Raw genomic sequence first — 21110 nt, forward strand, 5'->3', positions numbered from 1 at the left:
TACATAATTTTTCTTTGTCTGCAGATGATGATGTGTCTGTCTTTTCTGTTGCAGTGTGTATTTTATCTCTAATTTTGGAATATTTTGTTATATTTTTGTTCAAATATGATTGAGTTTATATGGCGTTGGATCTGTTGATAGCGATTTTGTTAATATTTTTGGTAATCCGAAAGGCCTTTATCGAATATGAGATGGTAATAATTATTGCAATAGCTCACCTTTAACAACCAAAGATTGTTCATCCTCCGTGAATTTGCATATTCGACATGTCTATAGCTGGTATCTAGCATGTGAACAACTGGGGGGCATTCGACATGTCTATACAGTTAAACCTTTAAAAGTAATAGGGTTGGAACTGAGAAAATATATTACTTTAACGAGTTTATTAATTTATCGGGAGTAAATATACATTGTGTTCATAATGTTGAAACCGGAAAAAATATATTGTTTTAACGAGATTATTAATTTGATGATTATTAGCTAATCGGGGTTCAACCATATCTAGTATTCGACATTTAGATAGGTGGGGTGCCGCTTCTCTAATCACAGTTTATGTGATTGGCGTTTTTGAAGACTAGACTCACAATGATGTTTACATGATATGGTCAATTAAGATGTTACTATTTTCACGAATGTTGTTGCAGTTTGAATCGATTGGAATATCTTTGATTTTGTTTTTAACTTCAAGAATTTTTAAGTTTAGTGCATTAAACGATCATAAAACAAATTATCTATTTATTTTTTAATTTGTTATTTGTTTTTCAACCTGATTGTATCGGTAGTTAAGGTTTGTCCCGATTATATTATATTCAAGTTAATGAAAATTACTTTTTATTTATAAAAAAAAACTAAATCTCAATATTAATACTGCTATGATGCAATCTATCTATACTATTATATTAAACACGAAACATTAAAAGTTTGGTTGTTGGTTCTTGTCACTCATTCTAGAATTATCGGATTATATTGATGATAATCGTTAAATATAATATTAATATTATTATTCAAGTGATATAAGATTGAATTCTACGGATAATATATTATTAAAACTAGCTTTACAACTCGTGCCATGCACGTCTTCATTAATATTTATACTCCCTCTATCTCATTTTAGTTGTCACATTTGGATTTGTGTCGGTCAAATTGATTTAAGTTTGACCAAAGTTTATTAATAATTTATAATTGAACAAAATAAAAAAATTATATCACCAGAAAGTAGATTTAATCTACTTTAATATATAATGTTTAGTTTTTCGAAATAATATAATAGTAATATTTAATCTTTGATAAAAAAAATGGTCAATTTAACTTCTTTAAAAGGAAATATGACAACTAAAATAGATGGAGGGAGTATTATTTAAAATTATAATAAATTTCTTTTTAATCAATACCTGATTAGTAAATTTATAAATAATAATATAAATATTTGTTGTTGGTGGAATTCGAACCCAAATCTTGGCTAGCGTATGAATAATAATATAAATATTTGTTATCGGTGGTGTTCGAATCTAAGATTTTTTTTTTATCGTAGGTAACTAATAACCGCTACCTTTCGGGTGCGCACTTGGTAAATCGTGATCACTTGATTAAAAAAATTTGACGGCCATAACTGACTATAACCAGACCAACCAAAAAGGCATATCAAATTATACACAATTCCGGGTTATATACTATTATAAAATTAGAATTATAATGTTAATTTATCCATCTTTTATCCTAAACATATTCTAATCAGTTTAATGTGAGATTTACAGAACGGGTAGTTAATTTTTTTAAAAAAATCTACAAGGATTAGAATAATGTGAATTGCATATTTACGGTAGTAGTAAATAGTATTATACGTTTAATATAATTATATGAAATGGTCAATCAGAATGTAAAATTTTTGATTTCTTTCTATGTATTTCATAATCCAAATTCTAAAAAGCTTTGATGCTTTTGCCATAACTGTGGTTTAAGAAGCAAAGTTTCTCGGGGTTTCATATCATATCATTTCTATTTAAATGTAAATTATCACATCACCTTCAAATTTTGAACTCATATTTTCATATTTAGACATCTCACTGCAGACGCTACATATTTGCAGATTCCGGTCCTAAGCAGCAGGAAGGAGCATAAAGAACAAAGAAATTAAGCCCACCTTCCTAAACATTTTCACCAAAATACAAGCTAGCATGACCATAAAATGTAACATTTTTCTTAGTACATAAACAGATTCCTCTGACGTTGAAAATCACAAAATGACTCCAGGATACTACTAATCAACTGGAGAGTAGAAATAGCGATCGTCTGTGCTCCGATGTTCTACAGAAGAGATGTTTAAGATTATCAGTTGGAAATCGAGAGGTTTTTTGCAAGATTGATCAGCAACGATGTAGAGTCAGAAAATTCATTGTCAATGCTGGCACCAGAATTATCCCCAACAATTCTTTTGCACTCCTTTTTATGTTTCTGACAAGATAAAACACGCAAAATTATCAGTAATGTTAATCATAATCAATTAGCAAGTTTGCTTTTACAAATCATACAAAAAAGTTTTCCAATTCCAAAATATAATAACTTGTCATTATGATATACCAAAGGTAGACAAACAATTGAGTGAACCGAAAGACTTGAATGACTTCTAATCTAAAAGTGAGGGAAGAGGAGATAAAAACACTTACCGGAGAATCAAAATTCCCGTGAATCTCAGGTTGAGTAGCAGTGTTCCTTTTAGTTTCATGCGACTGCTCTCGCTTCTCATAGAAGTTAAAGTCTTCCAACAGCGAGGATTCTTCATCAAAAGTTTTGAAAATCTGTAACATTTCTAAACCTTGCTCCAGTCCAATCTGCAAATATGAAAAGCCAATGATAAATTAACCAAGATAAACCTCAACAAAGAATTACACACATAAGTGAATCAATTTAGTGATTATCCACATGGCACAACAATGAATCAAGATTGATATTAATATAGGAAAAAGTAAACAAATGTTCCTTGGGGTTGTGCATTTTAAAAAAAAGGTTCTCCATTTGTAAACCGTAAAAGAGGGAGCAAGGTCTGCAAGAAATATAAAGAACCCAATACAAAAGCAAAAACCGAGCAAACTGTCTAAGAACAAGGCTTTACCTCCTGGGTGTCCCTGGTGAATGTAACAGGCCTGTTGTCGTTATTCTCCAGGATTATGTGGCGAAGATGTGCATTTGGAACATCTTTAATAATGTGCCACTTAACTGGGAAAAAACCACTCCACTTGTTGACTTCCCAGAAGTCCAAGTTATTTTTGAAATCCACCGGTCCAATCATTTCGGCCACACCAACAAACTGGCCACTTCCATTAACCTGAGGTACAGTGGTGGGTTAGGTAATTGTAACACTGACAACTGCACATAGTGACTCAAAAAAGGAGTCATTATCTAATACAGAAACAAAAAATAGGCATATTAACAACTTACTGAAAAGAACAGGAAAATTGGACATTCTATTCCTGCTTCACTTGTTTTTGCCATCTTAAAAGCTGCATCTAGTTTTCTATTGCCATCCGGAGTACTAGACCAGACATTGTACTTAACGGATTTATGAATGTTGTCTTCGTTATATGACTTGATGACATAGAACTTCGCGTCATCATATTCAATCCGGAAATCTTCTAAATTAAACTGATATTTATTCACAGACAGCCCCATCTGTTCCTTCTCAGCCGATGAACCTAAAGGAATGTTCTTGCCAAGTCTCCGAGGACCACGAGTTAGGTCATCAGCATCCGCCAACTCCCCATGTATGGCCTTTTTACTTGAAGAAGAACCAGTGTTGCCACTCCATGTTTTAGCATCCGCTCTCCTGTAGTTCAGTGAGGCATCTTGAAAGTAGCCACCTTCCTTACAACCAGTAAATGATGAACATTTTCCATATGGTTGATAGTTCTTTACATTGCCTGGTAACATGTAACTGGAGCCCAACTGCAGACAATACAAAAACAAATTACTACAAGGAACTCGGATGTTAAAAGTTAAAACAAACACAGTAAAAAACATTCAATATTAATATAACACACAACTTCTAATCAAATTCAAATCAGACTTAAGCAAGATATGCATTTTAACGCTAAAAAGGTTTAAACCACAACAAGTTGCCAAAATTAACAAGCTGCTCGTGGGAACTCGAACTTATTAAATTCCTGAAAAAGATTACAATTTTTTATTAACAGAAAGTTAGAGCAAGAGGTTAACACAAAGACTAACGCTTACATGCGAAATATCAGAAAAAAATGTTTTATTATATAAAAAATTCATATATAATTAGCATAAGGGACCTAAATGTGGTTCGGTCATCAAGGGTTAAACTGTCATATTTTTAAGTATAATTATTAAGTAATTAAAGTTCGATTACTCATAAATACAAAAGTCGCTGAATATTTTTGTTCAGAGAAAATAAATTAAATTTTGGTATTAAAAGTGAATAAATATAACTTAAAAATATTACAAATATTAATAAGATATATGTAAAAAAAAATGCATGGGTTGTAAGCTAGTACATCTAAAATACAACACTATATATAAACATATCTCGATTAACAATGGGCTAGTGGTTAGAACACTAAAGGTCAACTGTATCCAATTGCCAACTGCATCAACTGATAGGTAAGCATCAATTCTAAAGTTATTTGATCAATAAAAGTAAAACATGGTTACTATTTGAACATTAAAAAAACCTGATGCGAGTCCCTTAAAGACTGGCCACAAAGCAGAGATTCATAAAACTTCGAAGAGTACTGTGATGAGTTACTATTCCGAGCTAAACTGGGAGATTTACTACCATAATAGTTGAATCTCATTCTACCGTCAGCACCACTTGTATTTTCTGAAATGTCAGAGCTCAGAGAAAGTTTTGCTCCGCCACGTACAGCAGCTGTCCCGTGTGTGGCATGGTTAACTTGTGCTGCATTCCAATAGTAATGTGGCATGATTTCTGACCCATACATACTAGAATTCTGTACATATCCAGATGAAGAACCATATGGCAGGTTCCCTTCAACGGACATATATGTTCCAGCCGGATAATTACTATAGGCAGGCATATAATAGAGATGTGAACCATCATCTGACTGGGAAAAAAATGAGAATGAGGCTTGTCTCCATCATTATCTATAGCAATTTTGTCAACTAAATGTTTGATGATATAATTGAACAACAAAGAAGACAACTCAGGGAAAAATAAGAGGAAGGCAAGTGAGGAACATACTATGTAGGAAGAGCTGCCACTACCAGAATCTAGGAAACCCTGACCATCCAATTGGTTATAACTTCCGTTATATACTGAAAAAATCAAAAATGAAAATTACCAATATAAATGGATTACCAAATAAGCAGGAAGACAGTCCATATTTCTCAAATCTTTAATTTGCAACAGTAGGCAGTAAAACTACCAGCATAACCACCATGTTTAGATGATGTATCATTTTCATTCAAGACTAACGTGCCAGCATAACAACTTCATAACTTGATACATGTTCCATGTTCCACAAATTTCAAGATGCTAACCAAGCGAACAATTTTAGATAATACTGCAATCCTAGACTCTTTTAGAATACTTTTACTGGTCAGCACCAAAATTCTACACTACTAATTACAAAAAGAAAAAACTTTTAATGCAAAAATGAAAAATTACAAAAAACTTTATTAGCAAAACAAGTGATTTTTTTTTAACTTAATATCAAACATAAAACTTAAAATCCAGAATTATTGATGTAAGGACATTCACCCTCACTTTTCATGTCAACCATCCACCAATGAAATGTAAGCAATAAATCTTGTACATGTTCCAATTGCCAAAGTTAAGAAGACATTACTTGTGAATCATCATTTTGAAGGACATAAGTACATCAACAATCAAATGTCTACCTGAGTAGTAAGAAGGATAACTGCTAGTAGGTGCATAGTGAGCACCCTGCTCTGCAGCTGAGAGTTCACCGGTCTCACCTTTCATAGTAACACCAACATTGCTAGAGGGATGGTGAGAAGATGCATGAGACGGTATTACATTTTTTAGTGCATCCTGAGAATAAATCAAAACAAATAACTCTATTATTCATAATAAGAAAAATGACAACTAAAGGCAAGTGACACATAAGATCAGAGCTTTACAAGGATTTTAATTTCACTGACCTGGACATATAATTATATAAAGAAATAAAATTAAACCAGTATAATCTTGTCGCGACAGAGTAGCTGGCGTTAAAGCGAGCCGTATATAACAAAGTATCGGATGATGTACCTTATCTTTTTCAACCAACAGGGCACGGACATCAGATTTCATACGTGCAGCAAGGGAATCAGCTGAAAAATACAGTTAAGTGACACGAAAACGACAATCCACTTCATTATGGTAAGAATACAAATTGACTGGCGGTTTTGAAGAAAAAAACACGCCAATGACCCATACTATGCATCCAAAAACAAAAAGTGAGTGAAACGAACTTTTTAACAGTACCAACATAAATTGCTAAAATCACCAAAAACATGGAAATACACTATATTATTACAAGAATACGATAACAAATGCCACAGACCCACAGTTCTAAATTACCATATACCCCAATTCAAAACTGAAAACGAGACTCTGCATAATGTCAACAAGCAGCAAAGGATACATTTCTCCGGTTTCAACTCCCTAGCCATAGCAAACTCCAGAACTGCAACAAGAAAGACATAGATTAAAAAAGCTACAGCACTGTTCAAACCCAATATTTAACACTAAATTATTATAATAACAAGTTAACAAACATAGAATATTACAAAACAAAGTCCATGCCATTTACTCAATTATTCAAAATGCACATAACAACAGGAGAATCACATGCTTTCTTCAAGTAGAAAGAACAAGATTCTTGCCTAATTTTGTTCAGAAATTCATATTCAAGCATTTGATAAACATCAAAAACAAAATCTTATTAAATACACTTGTCAAAAAACAATTATACACCCACAAACTAGAACCAAAAAAATTCAAACACCTTGTGGGTATGCAAGAAACATAGTAATATAACAACTTCACAACTATACACTTCTAAAAAACAAATAAAACATACATTCTTGTAGCAAAATGAGTAATGAGAGACACAAAGAGAGATACAAAAGATCATAGGATTAACCTTGTATGTGACGAAATTTTTACACACTTCCCAAAGCACCGAAACACAACACTCTACGTTGTTCAAGATTATAGACACAAGCACACTGTATGTATAAACTAGTAGAACTCTAGCAGAATATTGTACTAGGAGAGTGGTTTTGTAGGAAAGGGACAAAAAGTGTGGAACCGTAACCGACTCAGCTTCCTGTTTTGGACGGTTCAGATTGGTTTGAGAGCTTTTAATCGGACGGTGGGTGTTGGTCTTGTGAAGTTTGACTGAAGGAGTACTAATGTCAAAGGGTCTTTCACTTTCATTCTCTTTTCAAGTACATCGGATTAGAATAGATTATACAAAATGTGCAACAAAATAAATATGAGAGCATTGTTTACACGTGGGGTCCTTTGCTTGCCAACACCTCACTCACATTGCCAAAATTCAGCCATACTTATCCCCACTGACATGCAAGACAATGTTGGGGTGTTTCGGATTTTATTTTAATTTACAAATTATTTACAAATTTGTTAAACATATTTTACCATCACATTCTTTTAAGAGAACATTTTCCATGGCCAGCTAAAAGTCAGTAAAACATTTCATAAATAAACAGTATAGATATTATGTAATAAAGAAAAAACCAACCTAATAATGCATTCTAGTTTGTTAAAATTTTAATCAACCGTTATTGGTTATATTTGCCGATCTATTCAAATCGGTGGCAAATATACAAATCATTTTCTATAATATAAAAGTAATACATTATATTTTTAACGATTTAAAATAATAGTGACATATTATTTTTAAGAAAAAAATGCCTAATACCTCTAAGTAGGGGTGGATCCGGAAATTAAGTTCTGGGAAGACACCGTCAATATTTGGTAAATGCACTCTTATATTTTTTAATTGTGAGGGCCACTCTTGAATATTTTCAAAAAAAATAATGATAAAAAAATGTAAAATTATGAGCGTGAAGTACTCTTACTAGATACTCTCATGCCTTTAAGTACATATTTGGGTGAGTTATACTAGTAAGTATTCTATTTAGTAAGTATTGTATTGTAATGGTAGACCTATTATTTTTTAATCAAGTTTATGCAATTACAAATATACCATTCATGTATTAACGTTAAAAAAATTGTGCTCACCTTAATTAGGTGAGTACGTATTCAGGAATCTTACGCTAATTTGACAAATTTTACATTATTATTTATTTTAATATCGAAAATCCTTTAAGAAAAGAAATATGGTTCATCACTTTTTTTAGTGGTTGTTACAATTCTGACAATATTATTTAACTAAATGCTAAATAAAATTGCATTATTTTAAAAATAAAATATGAGTAAAGAATACATTTTAATTTAAGTACGCCATTTAAATTATAGCAATTTTATAATTAAAACCGTTTGGAATTACAGGCAAAAATTTGATTATATTTTATCTTATGATTATATTTTATCTTATGATTATATTATAAAGAAAATAACGCTTTTGGTAAATTTTGACAATAAAATCAGTAGTTGTTTCATACAAAATTTGAAAAGCGGCTTATTTGAAAAGTATGAAGGAAACTATGTTCTTTAAAACCAATATTTTTGCCAAAAGAATGTTTCACAATTTTTTTTTGTAAAGTTTACCAAATAGTTTTACATATTTTTTAGCAAATCAAAAAATTGTTGATGTATGCAATATTCTGGATTCTATCATCCTGTAAATTTTCATGATTTATGTATGGGAAATATATAAATAGATTTTAAAAATTATTTTATTCCCAAAAGAACGTCGGAATTTTAGGTGACCGTTCTTTTGAGAATAAAATCATTTTTTAAATGTATTCATTTTAATGATTTAAATTAAAATGAATAAAAAGTTTGATGATAAAAACATCTACTATTCTTAATTCCTGCTAGTGAATAATTCCATAAAATTACCTTTCTACCCAAAAAATTTAAAAACTTCTACTTAACTTTTTTAAAAATAAAGGCATAGATGTAAATGAAGCATCTAAAATGGGTTAACAGATCGGGTTATGGATTATCCATGGGTAATAATCAAATTCATGGGTAAAAATTAAATTTATACCTAACAGATTATAACAAATTTTTCAATTTTTAAAACTGATCCACAATTCAAGCACATGATTTTTGCAGATTGACTCTCTTCTCACCTTCTTGGTTTCATTCACAATTGATGGCTGCCAAAGAACTGTAAAGTTCTTCTTCACTTTGTTTGACTCTATGATTTTCATATAAATCATTCTATAACCTGAAGATTAATGATGAAAGAACCAATCGATGAATAACCCAAATATCGGACACCAGAAAATCATTCAGGTAAGCAGTTCGTCCTCCTTCATCGGCTATGTAGATTACGTGTTCTCATTCCTTTCTTTCATGAATTACAACTTTCAAACAACTGCATACGGCCTTGCCACCGTCTCCACCTTCATTGGAACCTAGTAATATGAGTATTTTGATATTTTTATTATACAGTGCATGTTCATCTTAGATTGTACATATCCTGTTGATATTAATCATAGATTATATATCTTTAGAACGCGACGATTGAAACATACAACAAAGCAACTATCTTCTCTTTCAAAACAAAGTTTGTTTACGAAATATAGTTCTCATTCTGCAGAACATTTAATGAGCGGTATGTGTGTCTTACAATATTTATTTATGTTCTGCCAAATAAGTATTATGTGCTGAGTTTATTGAGTGTCATATTGCAAACAATTGTTTATTTTACCCATGTACTAGGTTCATCAGGTTATGTGGATGAAAATGAACATATAAATACTAGCCCATCTTCTGACATTACTGAAATTCCTAAGCATGGTAAGGTGTTTGTAATCTACTTTTTTACTGTTTAATTTCACATTATTAAATCATGTTTGTATTCAAATATTGCCAAAAATCCTTGCTTTTTTGTGAACCAGGTTCATCAATTTTTGCAAATGAAATTGCACACGTTAATTCTAGGCAATCTATTGTCAATACTGAAACGCCAAAGCATGGTTTGTCTTTGTATTTATTTTTCTGTGAGATTTAATATTATTAAATTATTATGATGTGATTAAATGTACGTTCTGTTTATTTTCCGAAATACTAAACAACCAGATAGGCACACAACTTTTGAAATCAAAACAACAAAGTTCAGTGGTAAAAAACAGAAGATCTGATGCTACATCAGATGCAACGAAGCATGGTAGACATCCATAGACAAATTTGTCATGTCGTGTTCTACGTTTATATTACTAAATGATTCTTAAATTGTTGCAGGAACAAAAGGAATACCCAAGAATCCTATTGATAAATTTGCAACTGCCCATACTACTAAAAAACCGGTAGTGAACAATACTAACAAAGGTTTCAACAACAGTGAATCAGTGTACGTGTATTTGAAGCAACATTTTGTTGAATTATTTATTTCCATTCAATGTGTCCTGTACACATGATAAGATTCTTTGAATTTTTCTTGCAGCACAGAATTGAGTTCCACTGTCAACATTGAATCTTAATGATTTCTCACATGGTTCCAACATAAAGTGTGTCACACGTACATTTGAAGCTTACCTCCAAATCTAATGGGTAACTTAATTGACAGCGAGCGATGCAGATCTTCCAGTGCCTCATCTAATAATTTTCAAACACCACCCACATCGAAATTTGATATTTATTTACATTTACTAATGTTGCAAACTGACATTTTAAGAATTATTTGTTTTATAGTAAATAGTGACACAACAACTAATTTGGTGAACACACAATTACAGATCTAGGTAGATTTACGCCGTCATCATTGAGTGGTACCACATATACTCCTGTAAATTTTGCTGCATTTAAATAAGTTAATTCCTTATATGGAGATGGTCAGTGTTTATAAAAGTTATTCATTTAATTTCCTATATGTTTCAATTGTGATATTATTTGAAAGCATCCTGAATATGTAGGCAAATCATCATGTGTCGGTCAATTTGCAAGTGGAGTCACTCCTTCATCAAGGAGGTTACAGAACTTGAACTTGCAAGGCTTAACAATGTTCCTGTGATTTTTTTCAGTTTTAACGTGGCTAGATTTTCCGGAATTTATTCATATTTGAATTAATCATTTTAATTTGCAGATATACCAGAATTTAGGAATGAACAAGTTCCAACTCCAAAATCCACGACACATATGGGACAACGTAAGATTATTTTTAAACTTCCAACTTCTGCAATAACCCGTTCTACCACCGGAGAAACCTACTCCTCCGTTTTTAGCTGAATTGTTATCTGGTGGAAAGAAAACTCAGCATTATAAAATAAAGATCCGGATATACAACTCATTGTTTGCTTTTACATCAATTGGAGGTAAATTGACAATAATATAAATAGAGGAGGAGCTTCTTACATTTTCTAGCTCTATAGTCAAAATTATCACTTGATTGGAAGCATATGCCCGACTACTGATGAATCTCCAAAGTTTTGTCAGTTGTACGTATATGATACTGAGAATGAAATATAAAATAGAAAGCGAGCGGTTCCTGGTAGCGATTCTAAAGATTCAGACATTGTAAAAGGTCTTCTTCTGATGCTTGATGAGAATAATCGATTGGTTAATAGCTTTCATATGGCTAGAGACCGGTTCAAAAACAATGAACCTGAGGAAGTTGAGTTGGAATTAATTTCATGTAAAGCAGCGGATGGTATATCTAATAATGTTGGACCTTCTAACGAGGTTGGTGCTCTAATTGTTGGTGACCTAGAAGGCTCATGTGGAACCCGGGATATTGTTGTTCAGACAAAAACTAAACAGCTTCAGAGGATTTTCGAGACCAATGCCCATTTCATGCCTTTATAGTACATTTACTTTTCCATCATGGTGATGAAGGATTCCACTTGAAAATTCCATTAATGGGAAAAAATGGCGGTCCACCTCCTAAAATTATTGAAGGTGATGATGATGGAGAGGAATCAAAACAGAGATGTTATGTTTCAATGCGGGAATATTATGCCTACAAACTCATGATCAGACTAACTGAAGGTACTACATTACTGTTAAAAATGTTAGAAAAAAATTGTCAATTTTATTTTTCGATCATATAGGAATGTAAATTGATGATAGCTATATATAGATTGTAGATTGATATTAATGCTATTTTAAAATTTATTCTGTAGGATTAACTCCTCATTTGAGTGGTCGTTTATGGCAACAATATATTGTTGATGCATTCACCGCAGTTGAACAGTACCGCCTGGAATGGATTAAACAGAATCAAAAAATTATTCGATCTGATCTATACAATTCAATACGCGACTCCTTGCGAAAAGGTGATTCTGATACAACATGCCAAGGAAAGAATGTAATTTTACCTGCTACATTCACAAGTTCTCGGAGATATATGTCCTAGTATTTTAAAGACTCTCTTGATATATGTCGTAGTATTGGCCATCCATCATTCTTCTTGATAATGACCTGCAACACTAAATGGCCAGAAATTCAGAGTATGCTCCAACATATGTCGGGCATTAATGTTGCAGATGCTCCGGATGTGGTTGCCCATATTTTTAAAATGAAGCTAGATCAATTGGTTGATTTAATAAAAAATCAAAATTACTTTGGAAAATGCACCGGATGTGAGTATTTTAACGCTTTTAAAAAACAACCTATAATAGTTGATTTTACACTATATTCTCTACTAAATTATGATTTTTTTGTAACATTTATGTACGTGATTGAGTTCCATAAAAGAGGATTACCTCACGCTCATATGTTAATTTGGCTACATCCTGATGATTGTCTCAATACGATAGAGCAGATTGATGATTTGGTGTGTGCTAAAATCCCGCATAAGGAAACTTACACGACCGGGTACAATGCTGTTAAAAATTACATGATACATGGGCCATGTGGGCAGGATTTTTCGTATTCTCCGTATATGTCGAATAGAAAATGCGGTCGTCATTTCCCAAAGAGTTATATTCAAATAAATTACATGATACATGACCATCAGGACATACTTTTATGTATTTGCAATGAATTATCCAAGGTTTTTCGGAAAAAAATATCATCATTATGGTAAATGTAAAAGGAGACCTAATTATATTTGTGTTTAAACCAATTTTACACATAGGTACAATGGTCACACATTCTTTGATGACTGTGGATTTCCTATTTATCAGAGGAGAAGGATAGACATGACTGTTGAGAAGAACAAGTAACAACTGGACAATCAATTTGTTGTACCTTATAATCGTGATCTGTTACTACGCTTTCAATGTCATATGAACTTAGAAATCTGCAATAATTCTCACTCTTTGAAATATCTATTCAAGTATTATTTGAAGGGACATGACATAGCAACAATGATGATACGGAGGAAAAAAGGATTGCCTTTAAATTCAGAAAAGGTAAAACTATTGATGAGGTGAGACATTTTCTGGATGGTCGTTATGTTTGTGCATCCGAAGCTGCCTGAAGATTATTAGGATATGATATTCATTATCGATATCCTTCCGTTGAGCGTTTGCCTGTCCATGTAGAAAGAGGCAAAAATATTACCTTCAATGTTAATGACACTTAGAAGAAGTAACAACTAAGGCATAAAATAGGAAAAGTAAGTTAGAAGCATGGTTTGTGGCCAACAAAACTATTCCCGGTGCTCGAGATTACACTTACCAGGAGTTTCCACGAGGTTTTACTTGGCTACCTGGGCAGTCTAAGTGGAAACAACGTGAAAGATGAATGATCATCGGAAGGTTAACAGAAGTTCATGCATCACAAGGAGATACATTTTTTTGAGAATGCTTCTTTTACGCAATAAAGGTGCAACTTCTTTTCGTGATTTGAGAACTATTAATGGTCGAACATATAACACATATAAAGAAGCATGTGAGGTACTTGGTCTCCTTAAGGATGACAATCAATGGCACTCTCCACTTTGAGAAAATACGGAATCTGGCATGCCTTTTCAGCTTCGTTCAATATTTGTTCATATATTGACCAACTGTCCAGTAGCAGATCCGCTTAAAGTGTGGACCGATAACTGAAATTTTTTATCTGATGATATTTTGTACAACAAATGGAAGAAGTCCGGTAATGTGGAGCTCAAACTTTCTGACGTTAATTTGGAGAACTATACACTTGCAGGTAAATTTTAAATATAATTATTCACATATCGTTTATCTCCACGTTTTTTTCAAAATAATTAACCGCAACATAAGCATCTTAACTGGATTATTTGATGATAACATGACAGAGGTAGAAAAGCTGTTAAATGGTGTTGGCAAGTCTCTAAAAGATTTTCCAAATATGCCATATCCCGAAGATATCTACATGCATAGTACGACTAACCGACTAATTGAGGAGGAGACCGGATATGACAAGAATCAACAATTTGAAGAGCATTCCAAAAACTTCCAGAGTTTAAATAGTGAGCAACTACAAGTGTACAATTCAGTATTAGAAGCTTTAAATAATGGAGAAGGAGGTCTCTTTTTTGTATATGGCAGTGGCGGATGTGGAAAGACATTTCTATGGAAAATATTATGCTGTCGTTTGCGCAGTGAAGGCAAAATAGTACTTCCAGCAACATCATCCGGCATAGCTGCAACACTTCTTCCAGGTGGTAGAACATCTCACTCTCGATTTCACATCCTGCTAAAATTGGATCGATACTCTGAGGCAGGTGTTAAGCGCGGATCTGACATTGCTGAATTAATAAAGAATACCAGTTTAGTCATATATGATGAAGCTCTAATGCAGCATCACCATGCTTTTGAATCTGTTGATCGCTGCTTTAGAGATATAATGGCATCAGTTCATCCTAGAAATAAGAATATTCCATTTGGCGGAATAATGGTTGTTTTTGGAGGCGATTTTCGGCAAATCTTGCCTGTTATTACAAAGGCTTCTAGAACAGAAGTTGTGCAATATTCTGTTAACCAGTCAAGCCTCTGAAACCATTACAAAGTTTTGATGCTCCACCAGAATATGCGTCTAGGATATGGTATGAATGCCGAAGAGAACCAGAAAATTGCAGAATTTGCAAAATGGGTTCTTGATGTCGGCAAAACAATGTGGAGAATATACATCCAGATAACATTTATAAGGATCCAGAATTCATCATTCCAAGGAAATAATTGGTGGAGAAGAAAACCAACGCAATGAAAGATATTGTTGCTATCACCTGTCCAGATTTTACGAAAAACTACACTATTGAATCATATCTCAAGGAAAAAGCCATCCTCACGCCGACAAATGCAATTGTTGATGAAGTAAATTCTCATGTTTTAAATCTAATTCTAGGTATCACGCATTCTTACCTTAGCCAAGATTCTATTGATATTGAGACAGGAAACGATGATAATGACTATGAATCTTCTTTCCCAATTGAGTATCTCAATTTAATTAATATGCCTTCCATTCCGAAGCATGATTTGAAATTAAAGGTAGTAGTTGTAGTCATGTTGATGAGGAATCTTAACCAAATAATGGGTTTGTGTAATGGTACACGAATGGTTTTGACAAAATATCTGAAGAACAGTGTGGAGTGCCAACTGTTAACAGGATCCCATGCAGGCACAAAGGTTCTAATACCAAGGATCGAGATGGAACCGACTGATACACACTTTCCTTTTGTTTTTAATAGAATTCAATTCCCTCTGCAAATCTGTTTCGCAATGACAATAAACAAAAGCCAAGGTCAATCACTTCAGACCGTTGGGCTTTTCTTGCCAAGACTTGCATTTTCTCACTGACAACTGTATGTTGACATTTCAAGAGTCACTTCTCCAGATGGGTTGCATATTTTAATAGAAGGCGATAACGGGAAGACATGTAATTTTACTGCTAATGTAGTATTTGACGAAGTGTTTTATAATATTCCTATATCAATATAGCATAATTGGTATTTTGATTCCATGTAATGTAGAGTGATATAGAAATTATGTTTTTCAGTTATCTTTTCCTATTTTTATTGATCATAATCATTTACATGTGTATATCCTCTTACCACAATTAAAAATTTATTTATATATCTAGCTCAGGAGTCTATTTATGTTTCATATATTTCTTATATTAACACAAAGAAAATTGTATTTCACATTATTCTATTTTTACAATGAGTTAGCTAAAGATAGAAAATTTAAAAATTTATTTTAATAAAAAACCTACAATTTTTATAATTTTTTTGCAATGAATTCAAATTACATGATTTTATGTATTTAGACTGATACTCATGTAAACTATATTTTTTAGAGTAAATCAAGCTATTTAGAGGCCAAGCATATGGAGCCAAAATTGGTAAAAAGATATTAAGAGGTCATGGTATATCAATTTTAAACATTGTAATTGATTGCAATAATAGACAATATAAATGTAATGTAAAACAAATCTAGATTTGAAAATATTATACAATATTTTTGTAAATGATTGATAAACACAAAGATCCATCAAACCAAATCTCTCCATCATTAACACTATTATGAAACATATCTCATTGTTAGGAATATGCGTATTAGTTTGATGATAAGCAAAACACTTAAGTAGAAATCTAGTGTTTGTAGCCTCAACGGATAAGACCATCTTGGCTATCCGTTGAAGGAGTAGCTTTACTTAGCAATAAGTTTAGTATTGTAGCACATTTCACTCTCTGGTTTCAAGCTGTAATTCTTAGATGTTGTTAGGAAATAATCAGTTATGTTGACTACTAATGGATGTGCAAATAGGAGGGCTAATTGTAAATATTTTATGCCTTGTAATTTTGTATAAGTGAAGAAGTGTCAACGGATATTGAAGACCTTCAACGGATAAGAAACAAAGTTTCAACGGATGTCTCTATTGCTTCAACGGATAATATCCATCAACGGATAAGTGCTTCAACAGATAAAGACTTCAACTGATAATGCATCAACGGATAAAGCTTCAACGGATAAAGCCTCAACGGATAAGGCATCAACGGATGAAAGCTTCAACGGATGCTTAGTTCATTAGCAGTTGATAGTGACAATTCACAAGCTGACAGAGGCACATGGGTTGACAGAGACACACTGGAATGTGGAAGCCTCTAGGAGGAATCAAAAAAATGCAGCATTTCCATTCTGATGCAAACAAGGAAGTATTCAAAGATTTACAGATTATCCTAGATTGCATTGGATAGAGAAATGAAGAAGAAACATGTGAAGAATCTTTTCAATTGTATTTTACAGTTTGTCTTCACTTGTAAACTTGGTGATATATAAACCAAGTAGCAGCTAGTAATTAGATATGAATTTTCCTTGAGCTGTTTAGAAATATCAAAAGAGAAAATCATCTAGTTTGTACTAGGAAGCAGCTGTGATTTAATTCTTTGAATCACAGATTTTCTGAAATAACACATCTCTGGTGGAACAACAAATCCATCAGAAAAGTTTTTAAGTTCTTTGTGCTCATTACATTTGTGTTTGAATATATATCTGTCTGCATTAGCTTCAAGCAATTCTCACACATTTGATCACTCAAACACTTAGCCTTAGAAACTGCTCAAAACTTGAAAAAGTTTTGAGATTTACATTCAACCCCCCTTCTGTAAATCTCATTGTTAGTCCACTGGGAATAACAATTGGTATCAGAGCAAGCTCTTAACATACAAAGAGTTTAAAGATCTATTCTGCTAACATCATGAGTGCACAGAAGAATCCTCCTGCTAACATCATGAGTAGGAAGGATATTGGTGTAAAGATCCCAGTCCTGGAAAAAGATAATTATCATCACTGGAAAGTGAAGATGCATTTACATCTTCTTTCTCAAGATGAAAGCTACATCAACTGTATTGAAAATGGTCCTCATATCCCTCACAAAGTAGCCACAGCTGCTACTGCAACAGTTGCTGTTGGACAGTCCATTCCCAAGCCAAAAGCAGAATGGACTATTGAAGACATGGAAGAAATCCGCAAGGATAAGAGAGCCATGAACATTTTGTTTAATGGCTTAGATCAAGATATGTTTGACAATGTCATCAATAGCCAAACTGCAAAGGAAGTTTGGGATACTGTACAAATCATCTGTGAAGGTACTGAGCAGGTCAGAGAGAACAAGATGCAGCTTCTTATTCAACAGTATGAATATTTTCACTTTGAAGAAGGTGAATCATTAAATGATACCTTCAACAGGTTTCAGAAACTGTTGAATGGATTGAAGCTGTATGGTAGAGTGTACCAAGTCAAGGATTCCAACTTAAAATTTCTTAGGTCTCTGCCAAAGGAATGGAAGCCCATGACTGTCTCTTTGAGAAATTCTCAAGATTATAAGAACTTCACACTTGAAAGACTATATGGAATTCTGAAGACTTATGAACTTGAAATGGAGCAGGATGAGATGTTGCAAAAGGGAAAGAGAAAAGGAGGAACAGTTGCTCTTGTAGCTGACAGTGAGAAGTTGGAAGCCAGGAATGAGGAGAAGACAATGCCAAGTCTCAAAATTTGCACAAGCAAATCAGAATCAAGCAAGGGTAAAGAGCAAGTTGCTGAGGATGAAGACAATTCCAGTCAGGATGAATCTGATGATATTGAAGAACATTTGGCCTTTCTGTCCAGGAGGTTTGCAAAAATGAAGTTCAAGAAAAACACAAAGTTCACTAAGCCAAACAAAAACATGGTGGACAAATCAAAGTTCAAATGTTACAACTGTGGCATTAGTGGACACTTTGCAAGTGAGTGTAGGAAGCCAAATTCTGAGAAAAAGAAATTTGAGCAAGTTGATTACAAAAAGAAGTATTTTGATTTGCTCAAACAAAAGGAAAGAGCTTTTCTCACTCAAGATGATTGGGCAGCAAATGGGGTAAATGAAGATGATAATGTGGAATATGTCAACCTAGCCCTAATGGCTAATTCTGATGAAAATGAAACTAGTTCATCAAGCAACCAGGTAATTACTACTGATCTCTCTCAGCTTTCTAAACATGAATGCAATGAAGCCATAAATGATATGACCAGTGAATTATATCATTTGCGTGTTTCCCTTAAATCACTAGCAAAAGAAAACACTAGGATCAAGGAGAATAATGTGTTTTTAAGTGATATGAATACTGTGTTAGAGGATCAGGTAATTGAGCTTGAAAAGATAAAACTTAAATGCTTGACTGTTGAGAGTGAACTAGCAGAAGCTGTTAAGAAAGTAGAAATTCTTTCTACACAGTTAGAAAGTGAGCAAGAGGTAATCAAGGCCTGGAAAACATCTAGGGATGTTAGTGTTCAGATTGCAAAGGTTCAGGGAATTGAATCATTCTGTGTGGATGCCTGGAAGAAAAACAAAAAGGAGTTAAAATTAATTGGTGGATTGTCAACGGATGTGGAATCAACGGATGATGAAAGTTATCCGTTGAAGGAAGAAAAGGAGCATCCGTTGAAGGCTCATCAATTAAAACAGGCAAGTTCTTTTAAAAATAAAAGTCTCAATAAAAAGAATGATTCAATTCTCAAGAACTTTGTCAAAGAAGGAGCTAGCACATCCAGAGATGTCAGTAAGGTGAATATAGGACACATGACTTTAGATCAGCTAAAAGATAGGCTTAAGTTGGTTGAGGATAAGAAGGAAACTAAAAGAAAATCTAAAAGAAATGGGAAGGTAGGGATTAATAAACATAACAATTACACACCTGATAGGTATGCTCCTAGAAAAAGCTGTGTGCATTGTAAAAGTGTTAATCACCTATCTGATAATTGCAAATCTGTTAAAAATGCTCCCATGCCTTCAAATCCCTCCATGCCTAACATGTCTATGTCACCTCTGCATGCTATGCCTGTTATGTCTCACCAGAATCCCCATGCACATTTTGCAAACATGCCATATATTAACAATCCTTATTTTACTGCATTTAGTATGCCTCAAATGCCATACAATATGCCTATGTGGAATAACATGTTTGCACAACCTATGCCTTATCAAATTCAATCAAATGTGTTAAATGATTCTGTGACTAACCCTACACTTCAACCAACCACATCTGAGACCAAGGTTGACCCAAAGTTACCTAAGTCAAAAGATGCAGGAGGAATGAAGTCTAGGAAAAAGACTAACAAGGCTGGACCCATGGAAACTTGGGTACCAAAATCAACTTGATTGATTTTGTTGTGTGCAGGGACAAAGAAGGAATCTATGGTACTTGGACAGTGGTTGTTCAAGACACATGACAGGAGATTTCACCCTGCTCACAGAGTTTAAGGAGAGAGCTGGCCCTAGCATAACCTTTGGAGATGACAGCAAAGGATTCACTATGGGATATGGCTTGATTTCAAAAGAAAATGTCATCATTGATGAAGTTGCATTGGTTGATGGTCTCAAACACAATTTATTAAGCATCAGTCAACTATGTGACAGAGGGAATACTGTTTCCTTCAATTCTGAAGCCTGTATTGTCACAAGTAAAAAGGACAATAAAGTGGTTCTAACTGGAGTTAGAAAAGGGAATATGTACTTAGCTGATTTCAACTCTACAGATGCAGAATCCATTACTTGTCTTCTCAGCAAAGCAAGTCCAGTTGAAAGTTGGCTATGGCACAAGAAGCTGTCCCATTTGAATTTCAAGACAATGAATGATCTAGTCAAAAAGGACTTAGTTAGAGGAATGCCTCTAGTGGAATTGACAAGGGATGGACTGTGTGATGCTTGTCAGAAAGGAAAGCAAAAGAAAGTATCATTCAGTAAGAAGCTTGAATCTGCAATTGATGAACCACTACAACTTCTACACATGGATCTTTTTGGACCAGTCAATGAATTGTCAATTTCAAGGAAAAGATACTGCCTAGTGATTGTAGATGATTTCTCAAAGTTTTCATGGGTTTATTTTCTTAGATCAAAGGATGAAGCTAGTGAAATCATTATCAATCATATCAAGCAAGTCAACAATCATCCTGATTTCAAAGTAAGGAATATTAGGAGTGACAATGGAACTGAGTTCAAGAATTCAACCATGAAGTTGTTCTGTGAAGAAAGTGGGATCATGCATGAGTTCTCAGCTCCAAGAACTCCACAACAAAATGGT

The 21110-nt window shown here is 33.4% G+C and overlaps 1 protein-coding gene across 1 annotated transcript; it reads right to left on the reverse strand.

The window, feature by feature from the left end:
* Positions 1–2011: 2011 nt before the first annotated feature.
* Positions 2012–7394, reverse strand: LOC141663665 (uncharacterized). Its single transcript, XM_074469453.1, has 10 exons — positions 7131–7394; positions 6630–6671; positions 6254–6315; positions 5881–6034; positions 5222–5295; positions 4692–5084; positions 3436–3939; positions 3110–3322; positions 2664–2828; positions 2012–2451 (listed from the first exon to the last, which is right to left on the reverse strand). The coding sequence occupies exons 2-10, from the start codon at positions 6655–6657 to the stop codon at positions 2329–2331; spliced, it is 1716 nt and encodes a 571-aa protein (XP_074325554.1). The 5' UTR covers positions 6658–6671; positions 7131–7394; the 3' UTR covers positions 2012–2328.
* Positions 7395–21110: the final 13716 nt, after the last annotated feature.

Source organism: Apium graveolens, chromosome 6, assembly GCF_009905375.1.
Source record: "Apium graveolens cultivar Ventura chromosome 6, ASM990537v1, whole genome shotgun sequence".
In the NCBI taxonomy this organism is placed as follows: Eukaryota; Viridiplantae; Streptophyta; class Magnoliopsida; order Apiales; family Apiaceae; genus Apium; species Apium graveolens.